This window comes from Sarcophilus harrisii, chromosome 2 (assembly GCF_902635505.1).
Source record: "Sarcophilus harrisii chromosome 2, mSarHar1.11, whole genome shotgun sequence".
Taxonomy (NCBI): domain Eukaryota; kingdom Metazoa; phylum Chordata; class Mammalia; order Dasyuromorphia; family Dasyuridae; genus Sarcophilus; species Sarcophilus harrisii.
In genome coordinates, this window is record NC_045427.1 from 245,070,519 (window position 1) to 245,098,302 (window position 27,784).

Here is a 27,784-nt window from a genome sequence, read left to right on the forward strand (position 1 = left end):
AGTCATATCTGTTACTTTTTATGATACAACATTACATATATTATTACATACACATTAACATGTCATAATTTAGTTAACTATTTCCTAAATATTGGATACATAGGAGGTACTTGGAACATTTGTGTATAGACTAGGCCTTTTTGCCTAATAACATTGTTTGCTTAAAGCCACAATAGCTGGGATAAAATATATGATTAGTTTTGTGACTGTTATTGGATGTTGTAAGATGACTAGAAATCTCTTGGAAGCCATTCTTCAGCTCTACCAACAATGTAATAGAATTTGTTTCATTAATGTATATAGTTGATTCTTGAAATTATGTTATAATATGTTCATTTATTTTTCCTGTCTTTGGGGGGAGGGAGAACAGTGAATTTGAAAATGAACAAATAGGTAAATTCAGTCCTTTTGCCCTTATTTCTTGTTTTATACTATTTACTTACCTTAGTCCTAAAAAGAAACACTTACTGTCTTTGCTTTCAAAGCCATTAGTTTTTGTGAGCAGGGAAAACTTAGGAAAAAACATAGGGAATATGACAAAACTCAAATATGAGTTTGTAGGACTACATTTTACATGAAGGGGCAAGGGAGATTTGGAAGTATTCTCTCAAATTCCCCTCTTAAGATCATATGATTAGATTATTACCTTAAGTAAAACCTGTGAGTTTCATTAACAAATATTCAATATTGAACTCATGTTGCTTGCTTGTTTCAGTTGTTTTCATGAGATGCTAGCCAGAAATTCTGAGGTAAAGGTATAAATGGGGAGCTCCAATACAGAGAGTTTTCTTTGCTATAGGAGGCAAGTGTGGGCCTTGTTAGGAAGTTGGGAAGAACTGAATTTAAATCCCAGGCAGACATGACCTATGTGAACCTTAACAAGTCACTTAACATCTCTCAGGCTCACTTTCCTCATCTCTGAAATGGAAATGATTATAACCCCTGCCTCACAGAGTTATTTTGAGGATCAAATGAGATAATACAGATAAAGTGCTTTGCAAACTTTAAAGACCTATGTAAATATTAGTTTTATTATTTTTATAGCTATTTGAAAGAAAGCGGGCTCCAAAGCATCTATGCTGCTTCATGGTAATATATTAATTGTTATATCTCTAGCTTCAAAGAACAGCTATGAAGCTCAAGTTATAGGAGATGCCAGGCTATTCCCATTCTATTCTTTGAGTAGGTTAGCTTCAGGTTTGTTTTTATTAAGGGATTTGGGTATCATTTTTTTGTTCTTTTAACTTCTTTCCTTTGTTTTCTCTATCTGAATCTGTGACCCATACCCTGAGTGATTTGCTAATCTACTAGCAAATTATTCTGGCTTTACCAGCTCTAAAACTACTTAGACCTGAAGTGTATTTAGCATTCCTTCCTGGTTCTGTTCTCAACTTGGGCTTCTTTACCTCTCAGGAGAAAGTATGTGAGGAATCGGCTTCATTTGATCTGACTCCCTTCGATTTGGCATCTGGCCTAGATGCTATAAATCAGGTATTAGAAGAACAGACAAAGTTGCTACAGCAAAATGAAATCCATGCAGAATTCAACATGGAACTTGACAATTCAGGTGGGCATGAGATCAGGAGAAGAAACAGTTTTTTGAGAAATAATAGAGTCAAGCTTCTTCAGACTAGAATAAAAACAGGATTTCCATCATATGAAAATTGGCTTTATGATTGTCTGGGACCCCAGAAGCCAGCTGACTCAAGTTCTAGCCAATAGAATTTTGTGTCATTGTAACTTGTATTCACCAGCAGTCTTCCTTAAGATGCAAACAAGTCAGCATCTCAAATTCCAAGACGTAAGTATATAAATAATGAGGTGGGAGAATTGAGGGTAAAAGATCCCCTAGCAGCAATGGGATCCCCTTGGCCAATTGTGCAGTTTTTGTGAAAGAATTTGCAAACCCCAATAAATACAGGCATGAGATTTGTGGAAAGAATGGGTTTATTTATGCTAAGAATGCTAAGAGCTTTCTTAGTAGGCAAACTCCTGATTAGGAATTTATCAAAGATGGGTTTACACTGAGAAGAAAATATCTTCATCAGTGGGTTAAGTCCAGAAGGGCATTTAGCAAAGCTTTGGGATTCATAGTCTTTTATTAGCTTTCTGAGATCTGGGGCTTCTTTGATCTCTGGCCCCCAGCCTGTGACCAATCTCTGGATGAATCTGAGAGACTGATTTTCAATTCAATTCAATTAAAAATTGAATGAGATTACTTATCTTGGGAGTTGTCTGGGAAGAGTGTGCCCCTTCCAGAGACCAGGAGGATTTGAGAGACAGGAGCACCCTTCCCCACAAAGCTTCCTTTCCAACTCCTCCCTCCAAAAGGGGGCATAGTTTACATCAGGCTCCTCCCCAAAGATTAAAGGGGACACAATTTACATCATAAAAATTTTCAATAATTTTAGACACTTCCCTCATTCCTTTGTATCACTTTATTCCAGAGTATTGTATGTGCAAATGAATGATATGAACTTTTTAACTTATAAATCCCATATCTTAATTGTACATGTCTTTAGATGGGCTTCTCAGTTCATTATTTAATTATTTTTTGCTTGTATTACTTCTGACAAAGAATAGGGAACAGTGATCGGCAGAGATTATACTTACATTTAGCATTGTCAGCAGGATCTCATATTCTGTTTTGGTTTGCTTTCTTGTTTTGTACAGGTCTGAATATGGAACTTGAAGATATAGCTAAAGTAAAAAGTAAGTCTTAACTTTTTTCATCTTATCTCTTTTTCTAAAAAATTAAACAGTATTGTATGAATGTTGGTTGAATGCTGAACTTAAATAGGGAGTCATTGTTGAAACTTTTTTAGTTAAAGCCCTTTAAAAGGACCTTCTACTTATAATTTTGGCATAATTATAGCAATAAGAGAACAAAACTAAAAGAAATGATAAAGATGACATAAAATTATTTCTATTTCTAAGTGATATTGTAAGGAGAAACTGAGGCAAGCTAGAGATTAGAGGGTTTTAATATTTTATTTCAAAGGGAGAGAGTTGCTGGGGGCATGCTGTCCCCAGGGCTGATGTCCAAAGCATCTAACAGCTAATGTGTGCTTCCCATGAAGTGTATATACACATATGGTTCAGCTACAGGGGTAGACCGAGGCAGGGATGGAGTCAGACCACTGAGAGCAGGAACAGATTATTAATCCAGTTCTAACAGGCTGAGGAGAGGCACCGGACATTCTGATAAGTTGGCATGGGGAGAGGCATCAGACATTCTGATGATGTCTAAAATAGAAGATCTTTCTCCTTATCTGGATCATCATGATTAGGAGGGAGGGCTGAGCAGAACAATTCAGGGAAACCGAGGCAGAACAATTTAGAGAAACTGAGTCAGGGACAATTAGGGAAACTGAGTCAGGACAATAAAAGGGAAATGTGGCACAAAAATATGATGATATATTAAAATAAAAAAATCAGTTAAGAAATTAGTTGATAAAACTGCTTGAAGTAAGATAGCAGGATATGAAATAAATCTGCAGAAATCACCATCATATAGTACTAAAAAAACTTGGAAAATATAGAGAGAAATTGAATTCAAAATAACCACACAATGCCTAAAATATTTAGGGACTGGCCTATCTAGACGCATATAAGAGTTATAGAAAAAAACCTATAGAAATGACAGAAGACAAATCTTTAGAAAGAGATTTACTGCTGATAGCTGGATTGTGCCAATATAATAAAAGAATGCTGTTACTTAAATTAATACAAATATAGTGCTTAGATCAATCATGCAACCAAGGAGATACTTTATAGAAGGAGAACAGTAATAAAATTCATTTAGAGGAACAAAAGATTTAGAATCTCAAAAGATATAATGAGGAAAAGGTACATTACAAAGAGATAATAATATTGTTTTGTATTGGTTAAAAAGCAGAAAGGTAGATTAGTGGAGCAAATAGTAGCTCAGTATTTGGTAAACTCTGTTATCAAAAATTATGTGGATGAAGGACTCCTTTCTTGATAAGAATTTCTGTGAAAACTGGAAGTCAGTTTGGCACAAATTAGGTTTAGATTAATCTCTTATACCATGTATCCCCAACTGCTTCAAATGGATACATAACCTGAATATTAAAAAGTCATGATAAGGTTTAGATTTAGGGAACCAAAATGAGATTAGGGTTTCTGGTGGTCAGGGAGTTACATGATAAAGTCTAGTGGCAGGTCCGGGGTTTAGGGAACCAAATGAAAACGTTTGGCTGCCCTGTAATCCCTTGGGATTCGGCGCAAGGATAGGGAGTTTTGGGGACTCCCTTCTGGCAGCACGGAGGTTCTCTGTAAAAGAATTTACAGACCTGAAAACCTAAATTGATAAGAGAGGTTTATTATGGGGATCAGAAGTAAGATTAGAAATCTTGACAGAGAGGCATAAAGTCTGGTTAGGAAATAGGTGAGGATAAAGAAAGGATGGCACTGGAAAGAGTATTCCAGTGGACAGAAGCTCCTTGACATAGCACGGCATAATATGGCATGTTTGGAACTTCTGTTAAGAGAGGGTTTTAGTTTGGCTCTTTTATAATGGGAGCTTTAGCTAAAGGGAACTCGTGGGTGGAGTCCCAAGTTGGCTCATCCCTGGATTTCAGCTTGAGCTGGAATTTGAATTGAATTCAATGAGTTTCAGGACTGAGCCTGACCCTGCCTAGATAACAAGGATGAAACTGTTTGTCCCTTGGGGTGGGGTACCTCACTGAGGCAGAGTTGAAGGAGATTTTCTCCTTTAAGGATTTTTAGAATTTCAGGGTCCCCTCTTCAGTCACATTATAGAAAAATTTGAGAATGGAAGGAATTACTTTCACAGTTATATTAAAGGAGGTCAAAAGTCTTACTCAAGTGAGGGATAGAGGAGTTTATAAAAGTTAAGCTAGGTAATTATAATTATATAAAATTTAAAAGCTTTTGCACGAATAAAGTCATTGAAGAAAGAGGAGAAACTGTCAGATGCAAGGAAATCCTTTCTATCAAATTTCATTGATATAAAAATATACTGTAAATTGATACATATAAAATACCTCCATCACTTCCTAATAGGTAAAAGGATACAAATAGTTTTGACATTAATTTTATAAACTATACACAATGTGTGGGAGCATATTCTAAATCACTAATGGTAAGAGAAATAAAAGCATATTAAAACAACTATTTTTACTGCATCCTGTGAATTTGCAAAGGTGACAGAAGATGGTAAAGGTAAATGTTGGAGATGCCTTTGGAAGGAAAGGAAACTAATAAACTTTTATTGGTGGAGCTATGAATTACTCTAATCATTCTGATTAATTTGGAATTTTGAAGTCAAAGTGATTAAACTGTCTCTTTGATCCAGTGATTCTGCTTATGGGCATATGGCCCTAGTAGGTGAAAGATTAAAACAAAGGTCCTAAATATACCAAAAAATCGATTGAGGTCCTCTTTGGGATAGCAGAGAATTATACACAGAGTGAATGAATCACATTTGAGAAGTGATTTTAATTGTGGCATATGAATATAAGGGATCTTTGAATAGTAAGAAATGATGAATATGCAAAATTCAGAAACTTAGATTTCTATGAACTGATGGAGAATTCAGTGTACAGAACAAGAACAAACAACAATGACTACAAGAATGTAAATGATAGGATTACTAGAAGAAATTTGAACTCTTTAGGAACAACAACAAAAAAAAAAAAGTACAAGGATGGCCCCAGGGAAGAAATACTAGAACTCTTGTCTTCTTACCAGGAGTTTGGGAAGCAGAACAGAATATTTATGTTCTGTCTGATGTAATTATATTGGTGGTTGTGTTTAATTATTTTTCTTTGTTACAGTGGAGAATTCAACCTGGACAGGGGAAGAGGGAGCATCACCCTCACTGCCTACAAAATGACTCACCTAAAGAGCATTAATAAAGCATTTTTTGTAATTAAAAAGGAGCATCTGATAAAATTTCAAAATATCAGACCAGTTTGGGGATGAATAGAAGTTGCTAGTATTCTTTAGGCTGAGAATTTTCCTTAGAGCACAGCCCAAAGAATCTCTGAGCTTCACCTAGGAAAATAAAGACTACATTTTTGCTCAGAGAGATCTGTAGAGACATGCTCGATGTAGTGATGATAGTCATTGAACACTACCATGATAGTAGCTTGCCTAAATAAGTGAAGAGATTTTGTTGCTTGACCTTTACATTGGGTCTGGGGGTTTGAGTGTCTGAATAGTATGCTTACTTTTTTTTTTTTTTTTCCATTTCTTAGTTCTTTTACACCGCCTAGAAGTGTAAGGTTGGATAGATTGTATATAGAACTAGGAGATGTGTGTGTGTGGATCTGCCTAAGGGAAACTATGAAGCTTGGATAGCAGTTTTTATCAGTCTTTCCCTTCATTCCTTTCTTTGTTTGTCTTGGCAGTAATTCTTCTTAAGCTGGAAAATGTAATCGATGCCATTGAACTTCCAGGAAATAACACTGGCATAACTAAACCTGGAAGGTAAGTCTCAGCTGGGGAGGCTCATGCTCTGGGATTCCACATTTTTTTATATTGTGTCTGCCTAAATCTCTCTGTCAGGCAAAGTTGCCTTATGTTTTTCTTTGGGGCTTGAGATCCTGAAGACCAAATGGCTAAGAGCTTATCCCCTAAAAGCCATCCTAGCTTTGGCCTGATAGGTTAGGATGATTACAAGGTAAATTCTAAAGTGAATAGAGGCCAATTCATAATAAACCAGTCTAACCCACTTTATTTTCTGTTCAGCCTACACATCATGCTTCACATCCCATCCAGCCATCTCCTTTGTTATCACTTCCCATTGATAAGGTTAAATTTAGGGAACCAAAATGAGATTAGGGTTTCTAGTGGTCAGGGAGTTAAATGATAAGGTCTACTGGCAGGTTCGGGGTTCAGGGAACCAAAGGGAGAGGTTTGGCTCCCCTGAAACCCCTTGGGATTCGGAGCAAGAATAGGGAATTTTGGGGACTCCCTTCTGGTGGCGCAGAGGTTTTCTGTAAAGGAATTTACAGATCCAAAAACCTAGATTGATTTAAAAAAAAAAAAAAAAAGGTCTATTATAGAGATTGTAAGTAAAGTTAGAAATCCTGACAGAGAGGCATAAAGTCTGGTTAAGGAAATAAGTGAGGATAAAGAGAGGATAACATTGGGAAAGAATATTATTCCAGTGGGCAGATCTATGGAAAATAGAGTTTTGCACTGAGAATGCAGTTCTCAGTGGACAGAAGGTCCTGGCAGAAAAGGGAGCTGCCAAGGTCCATCTGCAAAGACTTTGGTTGATGAAAGCTTATTATATTGGGTGTCTTGGTGGGGGCTGGGACAACCAGAGCAGATCAGAACCAGTGGGGGCTGGGAGAACCCAAGTTGGCTCAGACCCATTGGCGGCTTGGACAAGCCTGAATCTCCTATTGCAATTCAAAGGGATCCTTTTTGACCAGGATTTGTAATTGAATCAAAGGCTCTGGCATCCTGGAAAGACAACTTGTCTGGGGAGGGTCTGCCTCAGTCAGAAGGGGCTGGGAATCTGAAAGGAATCACAGATCAATAGGAAATAGTTTCTTAAAGGGACCACAATCTGCTTCACCATCTCCTCCTTCCTCCATACTATCTATTATATTCTGGGAATAAGAATCAAATCAATACTGTTACACCTCTGAAATACTTCTGTAAGGGTCTGCTGACCTACCTATGATTTTAGTTACTATTATTTGTGACAACTCAATCCTAAGCTCTTTTCTGGCCACCACTCCCCCTGTGTGTTGTCTCAGGTATAGAATGTAAGCTTCTTTAAGGCATGGGCTGTTTCACTTTAGCATTTATATCCCCAGAGCCTGATACAATGCTTGGCACATAGTAGGTGCTCAATAAATATATTTTCATTCTTTCAAATGAACATTATTTTTCTCATTATCTTTTCCCAAAAAACTGTCCTCTTCTTGCTAAACATTTCTATTCCACCAAAGATATAACTATCTGCCCAGACTCAGATTTGTAACCTCATATTTCTAGCTCATTGGCTGATAACTCCTATCTCCACCCCTTTTGCTCCCTCCAGTCCTGCAATTTGCAATAGAGCCACACTGGCTGGTACTCATATCTAGAATATATTTCATGTCATAGAACCCTTCTCCTTTTGAGATGCAGCTCCGAGGGAGGGAGGAATATTTGGAACACAAAGGTTCTTTGCATGTATTTTGAAAAATAAAAAGCTTTTATTATTTTAAAAAATAAAAGATGCATCTCAGACACTGTTTTCTGCCTGAAGCCTTTCATGATTCTCCCAACTATCATTGATGAGGTTTAGAGTGGTCTAGATTCCTGGTGTTCTAGAAATTAGTGGCTATAAGAGAGTTATCAAGCATCCCCTTTAAATCGGCCGCAGGTGTTAGGAGTGAAAGAATTCCTGAATATTAGTTGCAAAATGAAAGTTTATTGTTAGATAGAAATCACTTTACCCAGAGACTGACTTCTATAGTAGCAGATCTATGGAAAATGGAATTTTGCACTGAGAGTGCAATTCTCAGTGGACAGAAAGTCCTGGCAGCTGAGTGAGCTGTCGAGATCCATCTGCAGAGACTTTAGTTGATGGAAGCTATTTTATTGAGTGTCTTGGTGGGGGTTGAGAAGGCCTAGCAGATCAGAACCAGTGGGGGCTGGGCAACCCAAGCAAGTCAGAATAGGGGCTGGAACAACCAGAGCAGATCAGAACCAGTAGGGGCTTGAGAGAGCCTAAATTGGTTCAGCTCAAGTGGGGGCTGGGACAACCCTGGATCTCCTATTGGAATTCAAAGGGATGCTTTTTGACCAGGATTTGTGAATCAGAGTCTCTGGCATCCAGGATATGCCTCAGCCAGGAGGGGCTGGGAATCTGAAAGGAATGACAGATCAATAGGAAATACAGTTTCTTAAAGGGACCACAACCCGCTTCATCAGTACTCTCCAAACTACCTGGGTAGTTAGCTACTTGGGATACATTTGTATTTATTAACTTTATTTATACTGCATGCTTGACTCCTCCATTCAAACAGCCCAGGATTTATAAAAACTGATAGGAAACTGAATTTTTTTTCTATCTCACTCCTCAAATAATATATTTTCATTAATACTAAAAATTTTATCGACCCTCATTTTTTAGAACATTTTGTTTTACTCTTTTAGCTTTTGTGACTTATTTTTTTCCAGAGGAATAGGCTAAACTGCAGTCATCAAAGTAGCATTAAATCTCATGCAAGGAACAAATCATCCACATGCTAAAAACAGGAGAAACTAAAATGAGCTATTTACACTACTCTCCTTCATTTATGTCTTTTTATATACAAATTCACCTTCTATTGTGTAGAAGTTTTTGGCTCCATTTTGAGGCATAGGTAATAATAGTTATTAGAAATGTTTCATTTGCCTATTGTTTGGATCTGATTTGAAGAGATATGTCACTATGTATTCAAGCTTTTCTATTCTGATAATTATTTTTCCTATGCAAATCATATATTCTGCTTTCACAATTCTTATTTCTTTCACCATTTGAAAACCTCCTGCTGTGGGCCCAGGCTGTCTTGGGAATCTACGGGGTCTTCTATCATCAGGTGATGGTTCAGTTTCCTTGATCTTATAATAGTTGTTCTTCCATGTTTGAACTTGTTTAGTTGCTCTCATGGTCATCTTCCAAAAACTTTAGTTTTAATATCTCTTCTGTTAATTTGTCTGTGGATGTTCCAGTTTTTTTTTTTTTTTTTTACTAAGTTTTTTTCCTCCTGAGATCTGGTAATTTTTGTCTTTTGCTCTATATTCCTCTATTGCTCATTTCTTACCTACTTCTTTGATAGTAGATCCCCCTAGGGCTGGATCTCAAAGCTATCTCATATTCCTCCCACACAGAGGTATTCAATCTTTTCAGCTTCATTCCCTGCCCCAAGCAACTTCTGGGAGGAGGGACAGAAACTGGTTCTAGATGAATGCTAGTCCCCTTTCTTTCTGGCGCCCTGATACTGTTCCCTCTGTTCTTTAGTTTTTCTGACTGAGTGCTGCTATATCAGTACTCTGCAAGCCCAGACAGAATAATTGTAATACCTCAGTTTCCCTGAATTATTATGCCATGAGTGAAATTGTTGTGGCCATCCCCATCCTCCCCTTGCCTCATTGGGACTGAAAGAATTGGGGCCTCGAAGCTCTGGCCACTCTCACATTTCAAAGAGTCATAAAACTTCAATAGCTTATCTCAGATGCCTGGTTATCCCCTGCCTCAAACTTCTGTCTCCTGCTCGACTACCTTCTTGACCCTCAACCTTTCAGAATTAAAAATTCATGGTCCTAGGGGCAGCTAAGTGGTTCAGTGGATAGAGCACCAGCCCTGAAGTCAGTAGGAACTAAGTTCAAATCCAGCCTCAGACACTTAACACATTCTAGCTATGTGACCCTGCACAGGTCACTTAACCCCAATTGCCTCAGCAAAAAAAAAAAAAAAAAAAAAATTATGGTCCTTCCTATAATGTCCTCTCACCTAGTGTTCTGCCCCTCCCCCTCGCCTTTGTTTCCCTAATAGCTGGAGCCCTATAAAAGTCTCTGGAATTAATTGCTGAATGGTAGATGCTTTGAGATAAGAGTCCCATTCAGCTGGCTGGCTTCACTAGTCCAAATTCTCCACTATTAAAATATTAAAAACCTAATCTCTGTCTTGCCTCAGTTTCTCCAGCATTACATACCATGGTTTTTCTAAACTTCAACCTCCACAAGAGAAAGGGCTGTGGGGAAAAGGGAGAGGGGAGCTGGACAAAGCTGAGTTCTGCTGTTCACTAACACGTGAGTCAGGATAATTTAATGGAGATGGCGGTGGCAGCATTGCTGTGGAAATTATGAAGTGAATCCCATAACACCGCCCTGAGGGTCTGGTTGTGGTATCCTGCTAGAGCTTGAGAGTTGGTAAGAGAGAAGATGCCAGGTGAGTGCAGTAAGTATTAGGAATTAGTTTTTCTCTGCTCCTAATGCATCAGATTCTTATCTTGTTAGATTTATTAATATTTTGACTTATGGAGTTGGCTGTAATTACTTTGATCTCTTGTGTGTAATTATTATTTAGGGAGTTTAGAGATTATGAAAGATATTTTTAATATATCTCATCTTCCATTGTGTTGTTACATGACCCAGATAACTCTAGGTAGATTTCTCTCTCTCTTTCTCTCTATATGTGCATTACATTTTTCTTACATAATGGAATGTTATTAAACATACAACCTAAATTTTAAAAAATTCATTATTGTGTATTGGGAGTCTATCAAAAATTCTGTTGGATCTTACTTGTTTGTATTTTAACTTACATTGTTATAGTTGGGGTTCATATTGTTGTGATTTTGCTTGTTCAATTTGTTTCATCTAAGTCTTACCATATTTATGTTTTTGATATTTGTTATTTCTTACATCATTGGGTTTATGTACTGTAATTTATTTAGACATTTCTCAAACTTTGAACATGCAAGTAGTTTATGTTTTTCATTATAAGAATGTTACTATGTACATTTTGTCTAGATAGGACTTTTCTCTCCTCAATGATATCTGCCATTGTCAACTTAATGGCTGCAAGGTTGTATTTCACAGTCATTTTAAATCACATATCTGTTTTTATTAGACAATTTGAACAGTTTTCTGGTGATTATTGATATTGTTACAGCCAGCACAATGTTGTATGCCCTGAAATACTGTAGAGCTTCCTGAAAGAAATTACTTAAGAGTTTAATGCAACTGTCTACATAGGAATTACTAACTATATGAAGAATGTCTGTTGTCTAATTTGTGAGATCTATTTGTATATATGACCCTAAAGCTAGTTTACCTTTTGCATGAGTGGTACAAATAGAGATGAAACAACAAGCAGATTTGAACAGATGGAGAAGAGTGTATTGGATTGCTTTTAGGAAATAGCAGAGCATCTGTAATCACCCCAACCTACCTCTGAAAACAGGCTCATCTTTTTTAAACTAACATTCATTTAAAACCAGTGTTGCTGTGTGGCAAAAAAAGTACTTGGTATATGCAGGCAGCAACATATATTTAATAAAAAACAGAAATAAAAAATGTTTTCTGGGAAATAGATAATAGGAAGAGATGAAAGGCTGGTTACATGGGAAGGGTAGACTGCCAGAGTATTCTATTGTTATTCTTGGAAGTCGGGAGAAAGAGAGGAAGGCCCTCATCACCCTGGGTAAGCTTTTTGTGGCAAACTTTTGGGAGGACACCCACAAAAGGCATAACGTGGAGGGATTGCAATCTGTATCATTGGAAAAATAATCAGATTTATAAGATCACAGACAGATCTGTTTGAATTCACTATTAGTGGGGTTTTATATTTTATAAAGGAGTCAGTTGTAAAGATGTAGTTTATTCTGGAATACTGCTATTAAAACTCAACCTTACATTCTTGAAGTCCCAGAAAGGATAGCCTTGGTGAATACATAGATCATTCTCATGGAAATTTTACATAGATAGAAAAGTAGGCATATGGGTTTGTAGTTATTGATGTTTTCTTTTTTTATAAGATCTGAGAATTTTTTTCATGCCTTTGGTATTTTCCCTCTTTCAGATAGCTTGACAACTTCTAAATCCTCTCAAAGATGTTTTCTTCTATAGAGACCTTCTCTTCTTTTAGAGAGACTCTCTCCTCCTTTACAGACTCTCTCTCTCTCTCTTTAATACTTGGTTTAATTCAGCTGCTTTTCACTACTTTGTTTTCTTTGGTGCTATTCTTCCTAAATAAATATCTGGTGTCTTAACATCTGATGTTAAAATCTAAATGGGCCTGATAGTTTGTTATTGTTATCTTTTTAAAAAATCTTTTTTAGATCCTTTCCATTTTTTGTCTGTTGTCCTGCCAATTTAATCCTTAAATGCCCTTGGGATGACTTTGCTTAGTTGGACTTCTTTTCATTTTTTCCCCTTCACTTCTCATAATCTTTTGCTAGTCTTTTCAGTGAGATTTTACAAATAAGATTTATGTTTTCCCTAGTGTTGAGTTTGACTGCCATATTTTTCCATTTGGCAAGGAGAGAGTATTTACTGATTTAGGGTGTTTTTAGAATTTTCTGGACTTAAATTAATTAAATTGATTTACTTTAGTTAAATTTCTGTATGAAATCTTTATAATCGGTGGTGGTATCCTTTCCTTAGATATGTACTCATATCTTTTCTCTCACCTTTGTTGTGGTTTTGCATATATTTTTATCTTTTTTCTTATAAATAAATGCACTGTACACAGACAACTGTTTCGGGAACCATTCCCATATTATCAAAAGTCTTGTTTTTTTGTGAGACAATTGGGGTTAAATTACTTACCCAGGGACACACACTGCTAGTTAAGTGTTAAGTGTCTGTGACCAGATTTGAATTCAGGTCCTCCTGACTCCAGAGCCAGTGTTAATTCAGTTTCACTTTTATGATATAATTTGGTGTTTATCATATTCTGCACCACCCAATTCTTGATGTGAATATCCTTTTTTTTTTCTTCAAATTTTTAATTTAACATTTTCCCAGTACATTTAAAACAATTTTTTACATTTAAAAAAACTTTTTATAGTAACTTTTTATTTTTCAAAATGCATGCAAAGTTAGCCCCCAACACTTACCCCTGCAAAATCCTGTATTCTATACTTTTCTTCCTTTCTCTCAACCTTCCCCCTCCTAAATAGCAAGCAATCCAATATAGGCCAAACATTTATATTTGTTTTTAAAACTTTTGAGTTTTAGATTCTCTTTCTTCTCCCCACTCTCAGTTCCCAATGAAGAAACCACATGTGAAGTTATATAAAGCATTTCTATAAATTCATGTTGTAAAAGAAAACATAAATCTCCTACCCTAATTTTTAAAAAAAGCCTTAAAAATAAAATTTTAAAAAGAGAGAGAGTATGCATCAGTCTGTATTCAGTTTCTTGGGTATAGATAGGATTTTTCATAAGTCCTTCAGAGTAATCATGGATCATTGTACTGCTGAGAATAGCAAAGTCATTTATAGCTGGTCATCCCAGAATATTGCTATTACTTTGAATATAGTACATATGCTTGAGTTCATGGAAGACTTTCTAGATTTTTTTCTAAGAGTATGCTGCTCATCATTTCCCATAAATAGTATTCCATGACAGTCACATACTACAATTTATTCAGCCATTCATTCCCCAATTGATAGGCATCCCCTCAATTTTCAATTTTTGCCCTGAGAAGAGAGATACTACATATATTTTTGTACACATAAATCCTTTTCCTTTGTTTTTTTTTTTCTTAATATTTTGCTATTCATGCCTAGTAGTGGTATTGTTAAATCAGAGGATATTCATGAATTTATAGCTCTTTGGCCATAGATTATGTCTTTTGATCATTTATCAGTTAGGACATGGCTCTTATTTTTTAATAAATTTGACTCAGTTCCTTCTATGTTTGAGAAATAAGGCCTTATCAGAGAAACTTGCTTCAAAATTCATTTTATAATTACTACTGATAACTGTGTTTCACAACCCCCCTTTTTCTTGATAATTTCTTGAAAATTAATGTTCAGGCTCTTTCTTTGATCTTGACTTTCAGGTAGACCAGTAACTTTTAAATTATCTGTCCTAGATCTGTTTTCCAGATCAGTTTTTTTTTCCCCAATGACATATTTCACATTTTTTCTTTTAAATTTTTTTGATTTTGCTTTATTGTATCTTGATTTCTTATAAAGTCATTAGATAATAACTTTAGCTTCCATTTGCTCAATTTTAATTTGTAAGGAATTATTTTCCTTAGTTAGCTTTTGTATCCCCTTTCCTAATTGGCCAATTTTGCTTTTTAGGCATTCTTCTCCTCAGTTTTTTTGCATTTCTTTTTACACCACTCTCAATTTTTTTTTCTAATTTTTCCCCTATTTCTCTTACTTGATTTTCAGAATCTCTTTTGAGCTCTTTGATAACCTAAGACCAATTCTTATTTTTCTTGGAGGCTTTGAATGTAGTAGCTTTGACTTTATTATCTTCTGAATGTGTGTTTTGATTTTTTTGGTCACCATAGTGATTTTCAATAGTCAGAAACTTTTTTTGTTGTCAGTTCATTTTCCTAGCTTATTTATTACTCAACTTTTAACTCTTTGTTAAAGTAGAGCTCTGTTTCCTGAATGGGAAGGGTACACACTGTCCCAAGCTTCAGGGATTTTGTGCAGCTATTTTTAGAGATCCTTCTAGGGACCTGATCACAACCAATCTTTTCTGCCCTAGAGCTGTTGGGAGTGTCCCCACTCCACTGTCTGATGCTGGGATTGGGGCTGCACTGGCACAGCCTGTGCTCAGATTGCACCCTGGACTCCCACCTTGATTTCACAGACCTTTTCTATTGACCTTATAAGTTGCCTTCAACTGGAAAACATTCTTCTGTTATTTTTGGGGGGGTGTTCTGACACTCGAAAATTTGTTTATTAAAGGAATTTGGAGTTGTTTGAGTGAGAGATTGAGTGAGTTCCTTCCTTGACTCTGCCATCTTAGTTCTACTTTGATGTGAACGTTCTTAATCTATACATGTGAAACTTTTGTGTGTTCTGTAAAACTTTTGGCTCTTTCATTTCTTATTCACAAATCATGTTTTCTAAACCTTTTCAACATCTTTATTTATGTTCATTTTGCATTGAAGTTATCCAGTATGTGCTGATTCAATTTTGTAGAATTTATCTACTTCTTCATCTTCTCCAGCAGATGTTGTATATAAGTATAATTGTTTTTGTGGTAGTCTTTTTGCAGTTACTATGAGCACGGAACACAAATGATAAAATGCTTATTTATAACATAAAGTGCAGAATTATTACATTCCAATACTTTGTATTCTTTGGATTTAACCTCCTGGCCTGCAGCCTTTTTACTGTAGAAATATTTTAGACCTGAGATTCACCCAAAGGATTATTAAGTCCTCAGCCCTAACTGCCATTACATGAGGAACTGCTCACTTGATTCCTCACTCACTTTACTATTTGGATATCTCCTTGTCAGCAGCCTTGCTTGGGTATTCTGTCATTTATCCCATTTCTCCTGCTTCCTACTTTCCCCTTTGAAATGTAAATTCCTTATTTCCCCAATATTTAGCACTATTTCTTCTCTTTTTCCCCTCTCTCTCCCATTCCCTTCCTTCAAAGATTTACTTTTACATCATGTAGAACAGAACTAATAAACTAGATTATCCTCAAATTGAAGGTGCTCAAGTTGTAGGAAACAAAATTTTAATGATTCCTTTGCCATTCTGTCTTCTACTCTACCACTTCAGTATATCATAAAGATTTTTCTGTAGTTTCCAAATGTTTTATTTTATGGTCTCTCTCCAGGCCTTTGAGTCATTATAGTCTCCTCTTAGGAAACTAACAACTAGGAAATGTTCTACAATACTCTTAGTCACTAGAATCAGAAGTATTATCTTAACTCTAAAATATGGAAAGGGATTATTAACATTTTATAGTCAATGGTTGTGGTAAAGTAAAATAGTCCTGATTATATGTTTATATAAGAGGTGCAATCATTAGACATAGTAAGGAGGGTATGTAGTAGTGTATATATTTAATAAATACTTGATAAAAATGAAAATTTGCCTTAATTACTGACTACCCTTTGTATAATTGAGTCCTATTTGACTGATTACATAAATGTATTGTTATATTCAGTACAAGGCCAGACTGTCATGGATCTTGAACAAAGAGGTTCCTTTTACCAAAGGACTGGGCTATGAAGACTTCAATAGTACCCCAAAGTATTATCATGGTATATGCTTCAAAGAAGTAGAGGTTCCAGTATAATAAAAACATATACTCACACATGAATACTTTTCCTCAAGATTTTACAATCTATACCAAGAAAATGAAAGAGGTATTCCAGGATTGAAGAAGGACATATATCCTCATTTTAAAAAATTGTTAAGAAAATGGTCTCTGCCAACCATGAGCAAATGTCAGTTCCTCGGAAAATCCTAGAAAGTAATGAACTTATAGAAAAAGAAGCATGTTGATGAAAGATCCATATGAATAAGATTTGCCAGATTTACTGCATTTCATTCTTGGACATAATTGCTACAATGGTAGATCAAGGCAAATGAGATCTACTTTACTCAAATCTTTGATAAAATCTCTTGTGCTAATCTTGTGAGAGGAAATGAGAAAAAAATGCATGAACTAGCTGATTTGGATGTTTTGGAAGATCTGGAATGAATTGAATGATTTGGGGAGTAATCAAAAAGTCATTTTTAATGGTTTGATATCAACTTAAGGAGTCCAGTGGAGTGTTCTAGGATCAGTGCTTGGTCTTGTGCTGTTTGGTGTTTTTATCATGGATAGAAGCATGAATGATGTGCTTTTTAAATATGCATATGACTCAATTGTGAGAGACATCTGATACACTGAATGATGGGATTCAAAAGATCTTAATGGAGTAGAATATTGGCCAAATCTAAGAGGATAAATTTAAATAGGGGTAAATGTAAAGACTCATTTGGATTCAAAAAATCATTTTCTTAAGTCTAGAGTAGGAAAGTGGTTATGGCCAAATTTAGTCTGAAAGTAAATCAAACCATATGTGAAATAAAATCTTCTGCTCTCAATGACCACATAAGGCAAAATATGAAGAGGAGAAAATTTAGGTTTGATGTAAAGAAAAATAGATAAAATAGAATATTTTGGAACATAGCTGATTCTCCTCACTTGAGCCCTTTGAACAAAAGCCCTAGGGCTACTTTATAGGGCATATTGTAGAGAGACTCTTTTTTCACATTATAGTCTGGACTGGAGTTATTGACTGTTGTATCTTGTGTACCTAATCTATTCCACTGATCCACTATTTTATTTCTTAGACAGTATCAAATGATTTTCATAACTGCTCCTTTATCATATAATTTTTGATCTGGTACAGCTATTAATTTCTTTGATATTTTTGACCTTTTGTTCTTTCAGATGAATTTTGGTTTGTTTTTTTTAGCTCTATGGCACTGAATAAGTAGGTTAATTTATATGGAATTGTCATTTTTATTCTATTAGCTTGGCCTACCCATGAGCAATTGATATTTTTCTAATTCTAGATCTAACTTTATTTGTGTATGTTGTATTGTAATTATGTTCATATAGTTCCTGGGTTTTTTTTGGCAGGTAGACTCCCAAACATTTTAGATTGTCTAGAGCTATTTTTAAATGGGACTTCTCTTTCTGTCTCTTGCTACTGAGCTTTATTGGTAACATAGAAATGCTGATGATTTATATGGGCTTATTTTATGTCCTGTAACTTTGCTAAAATTGTTCATTATTTCAAGTAATTTTTAGTTGATTTTCTAGGATTCTCTAAATATACCATATTATCTGTAAAGAATGATGGTTTTGTTTCCTCATTGCCTACTCTAATTCTTTCAATTTCTTTTCCTTCTCTTATTCCTAAAGTTAACATTTCTAATACAATATTGAATAATAACAGTGATAATGGGCATCCTTGTATCACCCCTGATCTTACCTGAGAATGGTTCTAACTTATCCTCATACATATAATGCTTGATGATGATTTTAGATAGATGCTACTTATCATTTTAAGGAAAACCACATTTGTTTCTCTGCTCTCTAGTGTTTTTATTAAGAATGAGTGTAGAGCAGTGAGGTGGTGTAGTGGATAGAGTACTAGCCCTGAAGTCAGGAGGACTTGAGTTCAAATGTGGCCTTAGTCATTTAACACTTCCTAGCTGTGTGACCCTGGGCAAGTTATTTAATCCCAATTGCCTCAGGGAAAAAAAGAATGAATGTTGTATTTTGTCAAAAGTTTCTTCTGCATCTATTGAAATAATCATGTGATTTCTGTTTTATATATTGTAGTAAGAAAAATCTAGGAAAAAAAATTTTTTTTTTTTTTGGCCAACAGGGTAATGGATCAGGAAACTCATTGCTTAGATAATAAATAAAGCCTTACAGTATTCAGACCTGGAAAGGTCTCAGAGACTTTTAAGTCCAACACACTCATTTTACATATAAAGACACTGAGGCTTTAGGAGGTGAACAACCTGCCCAGATTCATAGGTATTAAATATCTGAGATTCAAATTGGACCCAAGTCTTCTAAGTCAAGAGTCAGCACTGTATTACTTGGTCTTTTGTTGAACAGTTAAACCTTGAGGGTTAGAGAGCCTCTGTGGGATTCTTTATCTAAGATCTAGTAGACATCTTTTGTATGAGGTAAATTTAGCAAAAGGAGCCAGTGCAGAAAGGTCAGTCACAACTGAAGTTACTATTTCACTGGCTGAGATCAAGTAGGAGAAAGTGCCATAGGTAGAAAGCTTTGGCATAGCAGTGGTGCCTGAAACCAAATCACATCTTTGACTGGGTAACATGAGCATCTGAATCTTTCAAATTTGAACTGTATTCTTTTATTAGTTTTAAAACTTTGCTCCTCTCTTACTTGGCAGCTACATTTTTGATCTGTTTGCTGAAGCCCACATAACCTTTCAGACCAAGTCTTCCCTCCTGGAATCACTGGAGCAGATCATACAATTTTTGGCAGGACGTAAGTGGTTCTCCTGGCTTGCAACTTTTTAGATTCAAATTTGTCTCATTTTGTTACGTTTAATGGGTTCCCGCCCTCCCCCCTCTCCCTGCTTCCTAATAAGAGGTTATAGCCATTGGAGGAAGAAACAGTGGTTTTTTAAACTAAGATAGATTCTTTGTATTTAGCCAGTATCAACATGGACAGTGTAACTTAAGGAATTCTGCAGTGATGTAGTGGGATGAGTAGCAATCTACTCGCTGCCAGTGCTTTGGTGGCTATTAATTGCAGTCCTTCTAGCTTTACAGTTTGCCAAGAATCATTTTCAAATTGAATTGTAATTGCCCTGTAATATAATTTAGGGTAAGTTATTTTGTTTATAGAGATTAAGTTAACTATTTTATCCCTTGTGATGTTGACATTGAAGAATTAGTACTATTAAATGTTTGAGTTACACTGGATTTGTAAAATTGGTATTTTTATTAGCATTTTTTTACAGTAAGTCCTCAGCAGAATTCATAGCTAGAATTATGTGCTTTGTAAGGATAAGCCCACATCCATGCCACATCCCTTTTTTAATCCAAAGCAGATAAAATGGTTCTCTTGTACAGCTTCACATATTTGTTCTTCTAAAAACAGTTGAGATGCTTTTTCATTCATTTTTAATTCAAAAAGAAACCTCAAGTGTCTCCAAATTGATAATGCTGACTACTGAAGAATAAGCTGGAGATACTAATATTGTCTATAATCTAGTTGAGATTTTATGGGCCTGTGGAGCAGTATAGTCATTTGAAGTAGCTTTTTTGATCTCTACAGTCGTACTCTGCCTTTTGGATAGTTCTTGACCTGGAGACCATTGAGAGAGACAAGATGTTAGTATTGTATGATTTTGTTCTAGATGTCAATTTGAATTTATATGAGATGAACTTACTACAATTTTTACCTTATTCATAGGTACTGGGATATTTAACAACACAGCAGGCTTACAAAAGCTGGTGGACATCATTCAGGTAAATGATTAAAAAAATCAATCCCCATCTTTTGTATTTCTTTGTCCATAAGAAGAACAATGATAGGACAGTAAGAGGCTTTCCCACTTCAAAAACTAAAAATGGTTCTATCCAAAAGCATTGCTGGAGTGATATATACCGAAAGAAGACTTGTTAGCAGAAGCTGTTGGGTGGAAATCAAAGACATCAAATTGAGACATTGACTCGAAATCTTGTTGTACGTAGGATCTCAGTCATAGATCATAGTTTTAGAGCTGGAACGGATCATCCTCCAGTCCATCCTTTTCATTTTACAGATGAGGTATGGAAGGGCTAAGTCACTTGTCCAGGGTCACTTTTCTAGTAAATGTCTGCGATAAGCATTGACCCCTGGTTTTCCTGACTCTGAGGCCAATAAGTATGTAAAGCACTTAGTAAACCTTTAACACATTTTATATATAGATGCTGTTTAATGTTAGCTGTTATTATTATTAGTGTTGCCATTTGTACCATTACCCAGTGCCTGTGAGGTTGTTTGTTTTTCTATCAAATTTTGGAAATGACCATAAAGATTTTCTGAACAAGTCAGGCAATTAGATTCTCATCAAGAGCAGATAATTCCAGAAAAGTAGAACTATGTGATAATCACATATTTTATGTTCTTATCCAGGTGGATACTCAAACAAACTTATACTCATTCAACAATTTCTTCTTATTGGTTTGCTGTAATTTTCCTATATTATTCATAGAAACTCCAGAGTTTGAAACCACTTTCGATTCTGTACTTCTTTAGTTTCTTGTCCTAGTTATTACATCATTAATTTTTTTCTGAATTGAAAATGCATTACTGTGGTGTTTTCCTTTCTCATCACCACCAGATGGAGCTAGGAGTTCTTATGAAGTCTAATTTTTATTTAAAGAAAAAAAAAGGAACATAGAAGAAGTGAAAGAATATATCAGATAACAGGATTCACTAAAGATTTGCTGTTTCTTGGAAAGAGTTTTTCTCATCTCTTTGGCATGATGTCATAGTAAATCACATTGATTTACAAATTGAGATGGATGGTCATTGAGTAGATCAGACATTATGGTTTGTTCACATTTTTCCATTATCATTGTTCAACAAGAAAAGCATGTATTTGTTCCATTGTTTATTTGTGTTTTAGGAATCCCTTTGTTTGATAGTGATCTTTTCAACAAAGCATTTACATGGAATCAAGACAGGCCATATGGGAGCTCTTTCTACTTCTGCACATTGTTTAGAGATGCTGTCATTATTGTTTGAGAACTTATCTAGGTGTGATGTGCAAGTTTTTGAAATCATTTTAGTTTATTTCAGTTTTTTCTTAGTTGGACGAAACCTTAGGTGTTATCCTGGAAATCTGCCACAGATAGACATTTAGTAAATTATTGAAAGTTATTGGAAGAATCCAAGTAACCTGAACAGAGAAATTATTTTAAAAGTTTTTTAGCTTTTCTGATATATTGGCAAAATAGCTTGGCTCTTTGTTGTATTTTCTTTCTGTAAGGAACTTGAAATCCTGTTGTTTTTTCTTTACACCCACATCATTAAATGGAATGCCTGAATCTTCTTCAATGCTAAACCAGTCACCAAACCTGTAGTAGAATGTTTACCTACAACTTGTAATCTAATTGCTTATCCTACAGCTTGTTAGTTATTTTGGTGATCAGTCAGAAACGTTGCTCAGCTCAACAGGATCTTAAGAAAGCTAGGACTACTCCAAATCATGTATATAACTCAATAAGCATTTCTTGGACATCAACTGTATATCTGTTATACTAAGATATTTATTATGAAATCCATTAATGTACCTACTTTTAAGAATAATATACAACATGGCTTTTGCCTTGGAAGCTTTTATAATCTCGTTGAAGAAAGACACACATAAACAATTAGACAGTAGTCTAAAACAGGCTTAGGAGATGGCAGAATGGGTAGGATAGGTAGTAAAGGTTATGAATACAGATAACTGGAATTGTTTAGGAAATCTTCAAGGACAAAGTGGAATCTGAGCTTGATTTTGAAGGATGGGATCTGTGAAGGATCCATGGAATGGAAAAAACCTATGGGTGTATAAAACTGGACCACTATGGGTATGTAAAACTGTACTACTAGAAAAAACTAAGGGAAAAGCTCTTTCCTTCATAAACATTACACATTTATGTTCTATAAAAGAGGTTCTGTTTTAAAATTTTTAATTCTTTTCACTTAAAAATGTTTTTTTTTCTTCTCACACCCGTTCTCCTAATTGAAAAAGAAAAAAAAAAAAAACAGAAATCTTGAGGTAAATATGTATAATTAAATAAGCAAATTCCTGTATTGATCATATCCAAAAATATTTGCCTCATTCTACACCCTAAGATCATCACCTGTCTGTTAGGTAACATGTTTCATTATGATTTCTAAAAAGGTGATAATTATAGAATAGAGGAATTAAGCCAAAAACCCAGTTCCAATGCCATGAAATGAACTGATAGGCGTAGAATTGGCTGGACTTTAGGCTGAATCTAGAGTATGTAAAGTTGCTTAATTTTTGGCAGAACCCAAAATTAACTATACTTTGGTCTGGGTTTCTCCTCTTATCTTATCTCTCTTTCTGGATGCAGGGACTCCGCCTGCTCTCTCTAATACTCACCAAGGGAATGGCTAGACTATCATTGCTTTTATAAAAAAATTGTAATTTTAGCCAGTATCCTTTGTAAATATCAGTAGTTTCTTTGTTTTGTTTTGTCCTAAGTCAGCATGACAAAATTTCGAGGGACTATATGTTTATTAGGTATTTTTCTCTAAGTACTGGGGCAGTGTAATTAGATTTATCCTCAGTTAGTGTTCTCTCTTTCATTGTTTGTGATTCTTAGAAACAAATAGTAGCACTGGTACTCTTGATGTATGCTTCTGTTTTTCCACCTCAAATTGGGAAAAGGTCATTGCTGCACAAGGTCTCTTATTAGTCTCACATGTTTACCTACTCTGGAGTTATATATAGCAAAGATTTCTTTGTTTTAATACCATTTCTTTTGTTTTAATTAAATCTTTTTATTTGTCAAAATATATGTATGGATAATTATTCAGCATTAACTCTTACAAAATCTTGTGTTCCAATTTTCCTCCCTTCCCTCCACCCCCTCCCTTAAATGGCAGGTAGTCCAATATATGTTAAACATGGTAGAAATAGATATTAAAACCAATATATGCATACCTATTTATACAATTATCTTGCTGCACAAGAAAAATCAAATCAAATTGGATAAAAAGTTAGAAAGAAAATAAAATGCAAACAAACAATAGCAAAAAGAGTGAAAATTCTATGTTGTGATCCACACTCATTTCCCCTCCTTTTCTCTGGGTATAGATGGCTCTCTTCATCATAAGATCATTGGAACTGGCCTCAGTCACCTCTTTGTTGAAGAGAGCCACGTCCATCAGAATTGATCATCATATAGTCCTGTTGCCGTGTATAATGATCTTCTGATTCTGCTCATTTCACTTAGCATCAGTTCATGTGAGTCTCTCCAGGCCTCACAATAATATTCCATAGCATTCATATACCAAAACTTATTCAGCCATTCTCCAATTGATGAGCATCCACTCAGTTTCCAGTTTCTTGCCACTTCAAAAAGGGCTGCCACAAACATTTTTGCACATACAGGTCCCTTTCCCACCTTTAAGATCTCTTTGGGAAATAATCCCAGTAATAACACTGCCGGATCTAAGGGTATGTACAGTGTGGTAACTTTTTGAGCATAGTTCCAAACTGCTCTTCAGAATGGTTGGATCCGTTCACAGTTCTACCAACAATGTATCAGTGTCCCAGTTTTCCCACATCTCCAACATTTGTCATTATCTTTTCCTGTCATCTTAGCCAATCTGAGAGGTATGTAGTAGTATCTCAGTTGTCTTACTTTGCATTTCTCTGATCAATAATGATTAAGAACACCTTTTTCATATGATTAGAAATGGTTTTAATTTCTTCATCTGGTAATTGTCTGTTCTTATTCTTGGACCATTTATCAATTGGAAAATGGCTTGAATTCTTTTTTTTTTTTTTTTTAAATTTAATAGCCTTTTATTTACAGGATATATACATGGGTAACTTTACAGCATTAACAATTGCCAAACCTCTTGTTCCATTTTTTCACCTCTTACGCCCCCCCCCACCCCCTCCCCTAGATGGCAGGATGACCAGTAGATGTTAAATATATTAAAATATAAATTAGATACACAATAAGTATACATGACCAAAATGTTATTTTGCTGTACAAAAAGAATCAGACTCTGAAATATTGTACAATTAGCTTGTGAAGGAAATCAAAAATGCAGGTGTGCATAAATATAGGGATTGGGAATTCAATGTAATGGTTTTTAGTCATCTCCCAGAGTTCTTTTTCTGGGCATAGCTGGTTCAGTTCATTACTGCTCCATTGGAAATGATTTGGTTGATCTCGTTGCTGAGGATGGCCTGGTCCATCAGAACTGGTCATCATATAGTATTGTTGTTGAAGTATATAATGATCTCCTGGTCCTGCTCATTTCACTCAGCATCAGTTCGTGTAAGTCTCTCTAGGCCTTTCTGAAATCATCCTGTTGGTCATTTCTTACAGAACAGTAATATTCCATAATATTCATATACCACAATTTATTCAGAAATGGCTTGAATTCTTATAAATTTGAGTCAATTCTCTATATATTTTAGAGATGGGACCTTTATAAAAACCCTTGAATGTAAAAATGTTTTCCAAGTTTATTCAATACCATTTCTTGAGAAAGGGAGGGAAACAAATCTGTTTGAATGAAATAAGATTTTGCTTTCCTAATGTTTCCAAATTCTTTACGAGAATGCCTCTTCTTCATTTTCTGATCACTTCTAAGGATTGTTGTATTTTTGACCAGATTGATAATAGATAATAAGAAAATAAGTTTTTGAAAGCATAGAGGTAATAATTGTTCTCTTCTTTTTCATGCGTGATCCTGAATAGGTCTCTATAAGAGAGATTTATAGAAAGTTTATTGAATGAAAATCTGGTAGAGAGAGCCCTTAAAATTTGAGTCTACCCAACAACCAAGGTCCTTTGGAATCACTGCTCGGACAAAAGTTACAAGCAAGACTCTTAACTTTCTGTAACTTTGGCTTGTGGAACTTAGTGCCCTGTGGTCTAAGGCAGTACCAGCATGTTTCTTTTTATCCTGAACTAAAGAGCAGAAATAGGATGTTCCTTGTAGATAGTGAAGTGATTCCCCAGAAATTCATAGGAATCATGCATATACAGTTGAAAGAGGCTATCTTTTTTTAACCTTCTGCTATTACAAAACCACAGAGGACCAGAGAGAGGAAGTGATTTACAAAGATTTAGAGCTGGAAGAAACCTCAAAGAGCATGTAATCAAATTAACTCCCTTTTTTTACAGGAAGAAATGAGGGTTAGGGAGGTCAAATGAGTTGTCCCAGAGTTTATAGTTCATGGCATATTTGAACTGCATCCTGCTCTCTCTCTCAGCAAAGATGATGCAGAATTGCCTCAAGTTTGGGAAGTGTTTCCTGTAATGTCGTCTGTAACCCACAGTGTATCTATCGGTTTGCCTCATTTGTTTTGCATATCCTTGGAGTCTCCTTCCTCTAACTGTCCCCTGATTAGGTGATGATGAGACAGCAGGTAAATGCCTGAGCATGCTTTGAATACTCAAATTGGAAAGCCTTTTAGAAGACATATGATCATCTATTCACTTAGCTTTTCAGAGGCTCTCTTTTTGTATTTGTACTACCTTACAACATTACTGCTGGGTTCAGATAAGATAATGTACAGAATCCCCTTTGTAAATCCTGAAGTACTGTGTAAACATGAACTTGTGAAAGGAGAAATAAATGTAGCATTTGGTCAATGTTCGGTAAATGCTTATTGAATGTTGAATGGAATTTCCAATTATCTTCATTTGGGAAAGAATTGGGCATCTACAGATTTGCCACTCTCACATGGTGGATTTTTTTGTTTTTTGTTGTCCCCTTTATTAGCCATAATAAGACAATTAGACTGTATACTATCTCCTGAAGGAAATTTAAAATTAAAATTAAAATGAAGTTTTAAAAATTTATTGGAACCTCATCCACTGCCACCATTAGGAAATGGCCTTGATGATAGCAAGTGATTTTTCTCTTCATTTGGGGTGGGAGAGAGGGGAGAGAGATTTATAGAAAGTTTATTGAATGAAAGAAAATCTGGTAGAGAGAGCCCTTAAAATTTGAGTCTACCCAACAATCAAATATAGTATTCTGATTTCAAACTGGTTTCTTTTCCTAACTTACTGTTGTCATCAGTTGCATTCATCATTTTTCCAGTCACTTAGGTTCAAATCTTTGGATTCATCTTTAACTTTTCTCTTTCTTTTCTTGCTTGTGTTATGTTTGTTACTAGTGTTTGTCAGTTCTTCCTTCAAAATGTCTCTCACATATGCTCCTTCTTTTCTACTCCCACTGTAGCTTCATGCCCTGGATATGTCAGGAAGTTTCTGTTTGTTTCCCTAAAATGCTATTTTCATCATTTTCTATTTTTTCTTTTCCTTGATTTAAAATTTTATTTTTCCCCCAATTACATGTAAAACAAATTTTTACACTTGTTTTTAAAACTTGGAGTTCCAGATTCTTTCTTCCTTTCTCTCTCCCTGTCATTGAAAAGATACATGTGAAATTATTCAAGACATTTCCAAAAAAGTCATGTTGTGAAAGAAAAAACATAGATCTCCCCCCCAAAAAAAACCCCTCAAAAATAACATTAAAAAAAAAAGTATGCTTCAATCTGTATTTTGATACAATAAGTTATTTCTCTGGGTATGGATAGCATTTTTCATCACAAGTTCTTCAGAGTAACTGTCTTAGATCATTGTATTGCTGAAAAAGTCATTCACAGTTTATCATCTCATAACATTGCTATAACTTTATACAAAATACTTTCATTTTACATGAGCTCATGGAGGACTTTCGAGGTTTTTCTGACAACATCCTGCTCATCATTTCTTTTGTTTTTTATTTTATTTTATTTTTCCAATTACACCCCTGCAAAACCTTGTGTTTCAAATTTTTCTTCCTCTTTTTCCTACCCCCCTCTCTTTTAATTAGCAAGCAATCCAATATAGATTAAACACGGGCAATTCTTCTAAACATAATTTCCATATCTGTCATGCTGTACAAGAAAAATCAGATTGAGAAAAGACACAAGAAAAAAGAAATACAATCAAGCAAAACAAACAACAACATGCTTTGATCCACATTCTCTCTCAATGCAGATGCCTCTTTCCATTACA

General features: G+C 35.3%; 1 protein-coding gene across 6 annotated transcripts in view; it reads left to right on the forward strand.

Annotated features, from left to right (window-relative positions):
* Positions 1-27,784, forward strand: part of RTEL1 (regulator of telomere elongation helicase 1) — a 100,886-nt gene that overhangs the window by 23,037 nt on the left and 50,065 nt on the right. For all 6 annotated transcript variants that reach the window (XM_023494441.2, XM_023494442.2, XM_023494439.2 and 3 more), the window contains exons 10-14: positions 1,414-1,567; positions 2,674-2,712; positions 6,399-6,477; positions 19,405-19,502; positions 20,436-20,491. In XM_023494441.2, the coding sequence (XP_023350209.1) occupies positions 1,414-1,567; positions 2,674-2,712; positions 6,399-6,477; positions 19,405-19,502; positions 20,436-20,491 (426 nt within the window). The remainder of the gene's footprint in view (positions 1-1,413; positions 1,568-2,673; positions 2,713-6,398; positions 6,478-19,404; positions 19,503-20,435; positions 20,492-27,784) is intronic.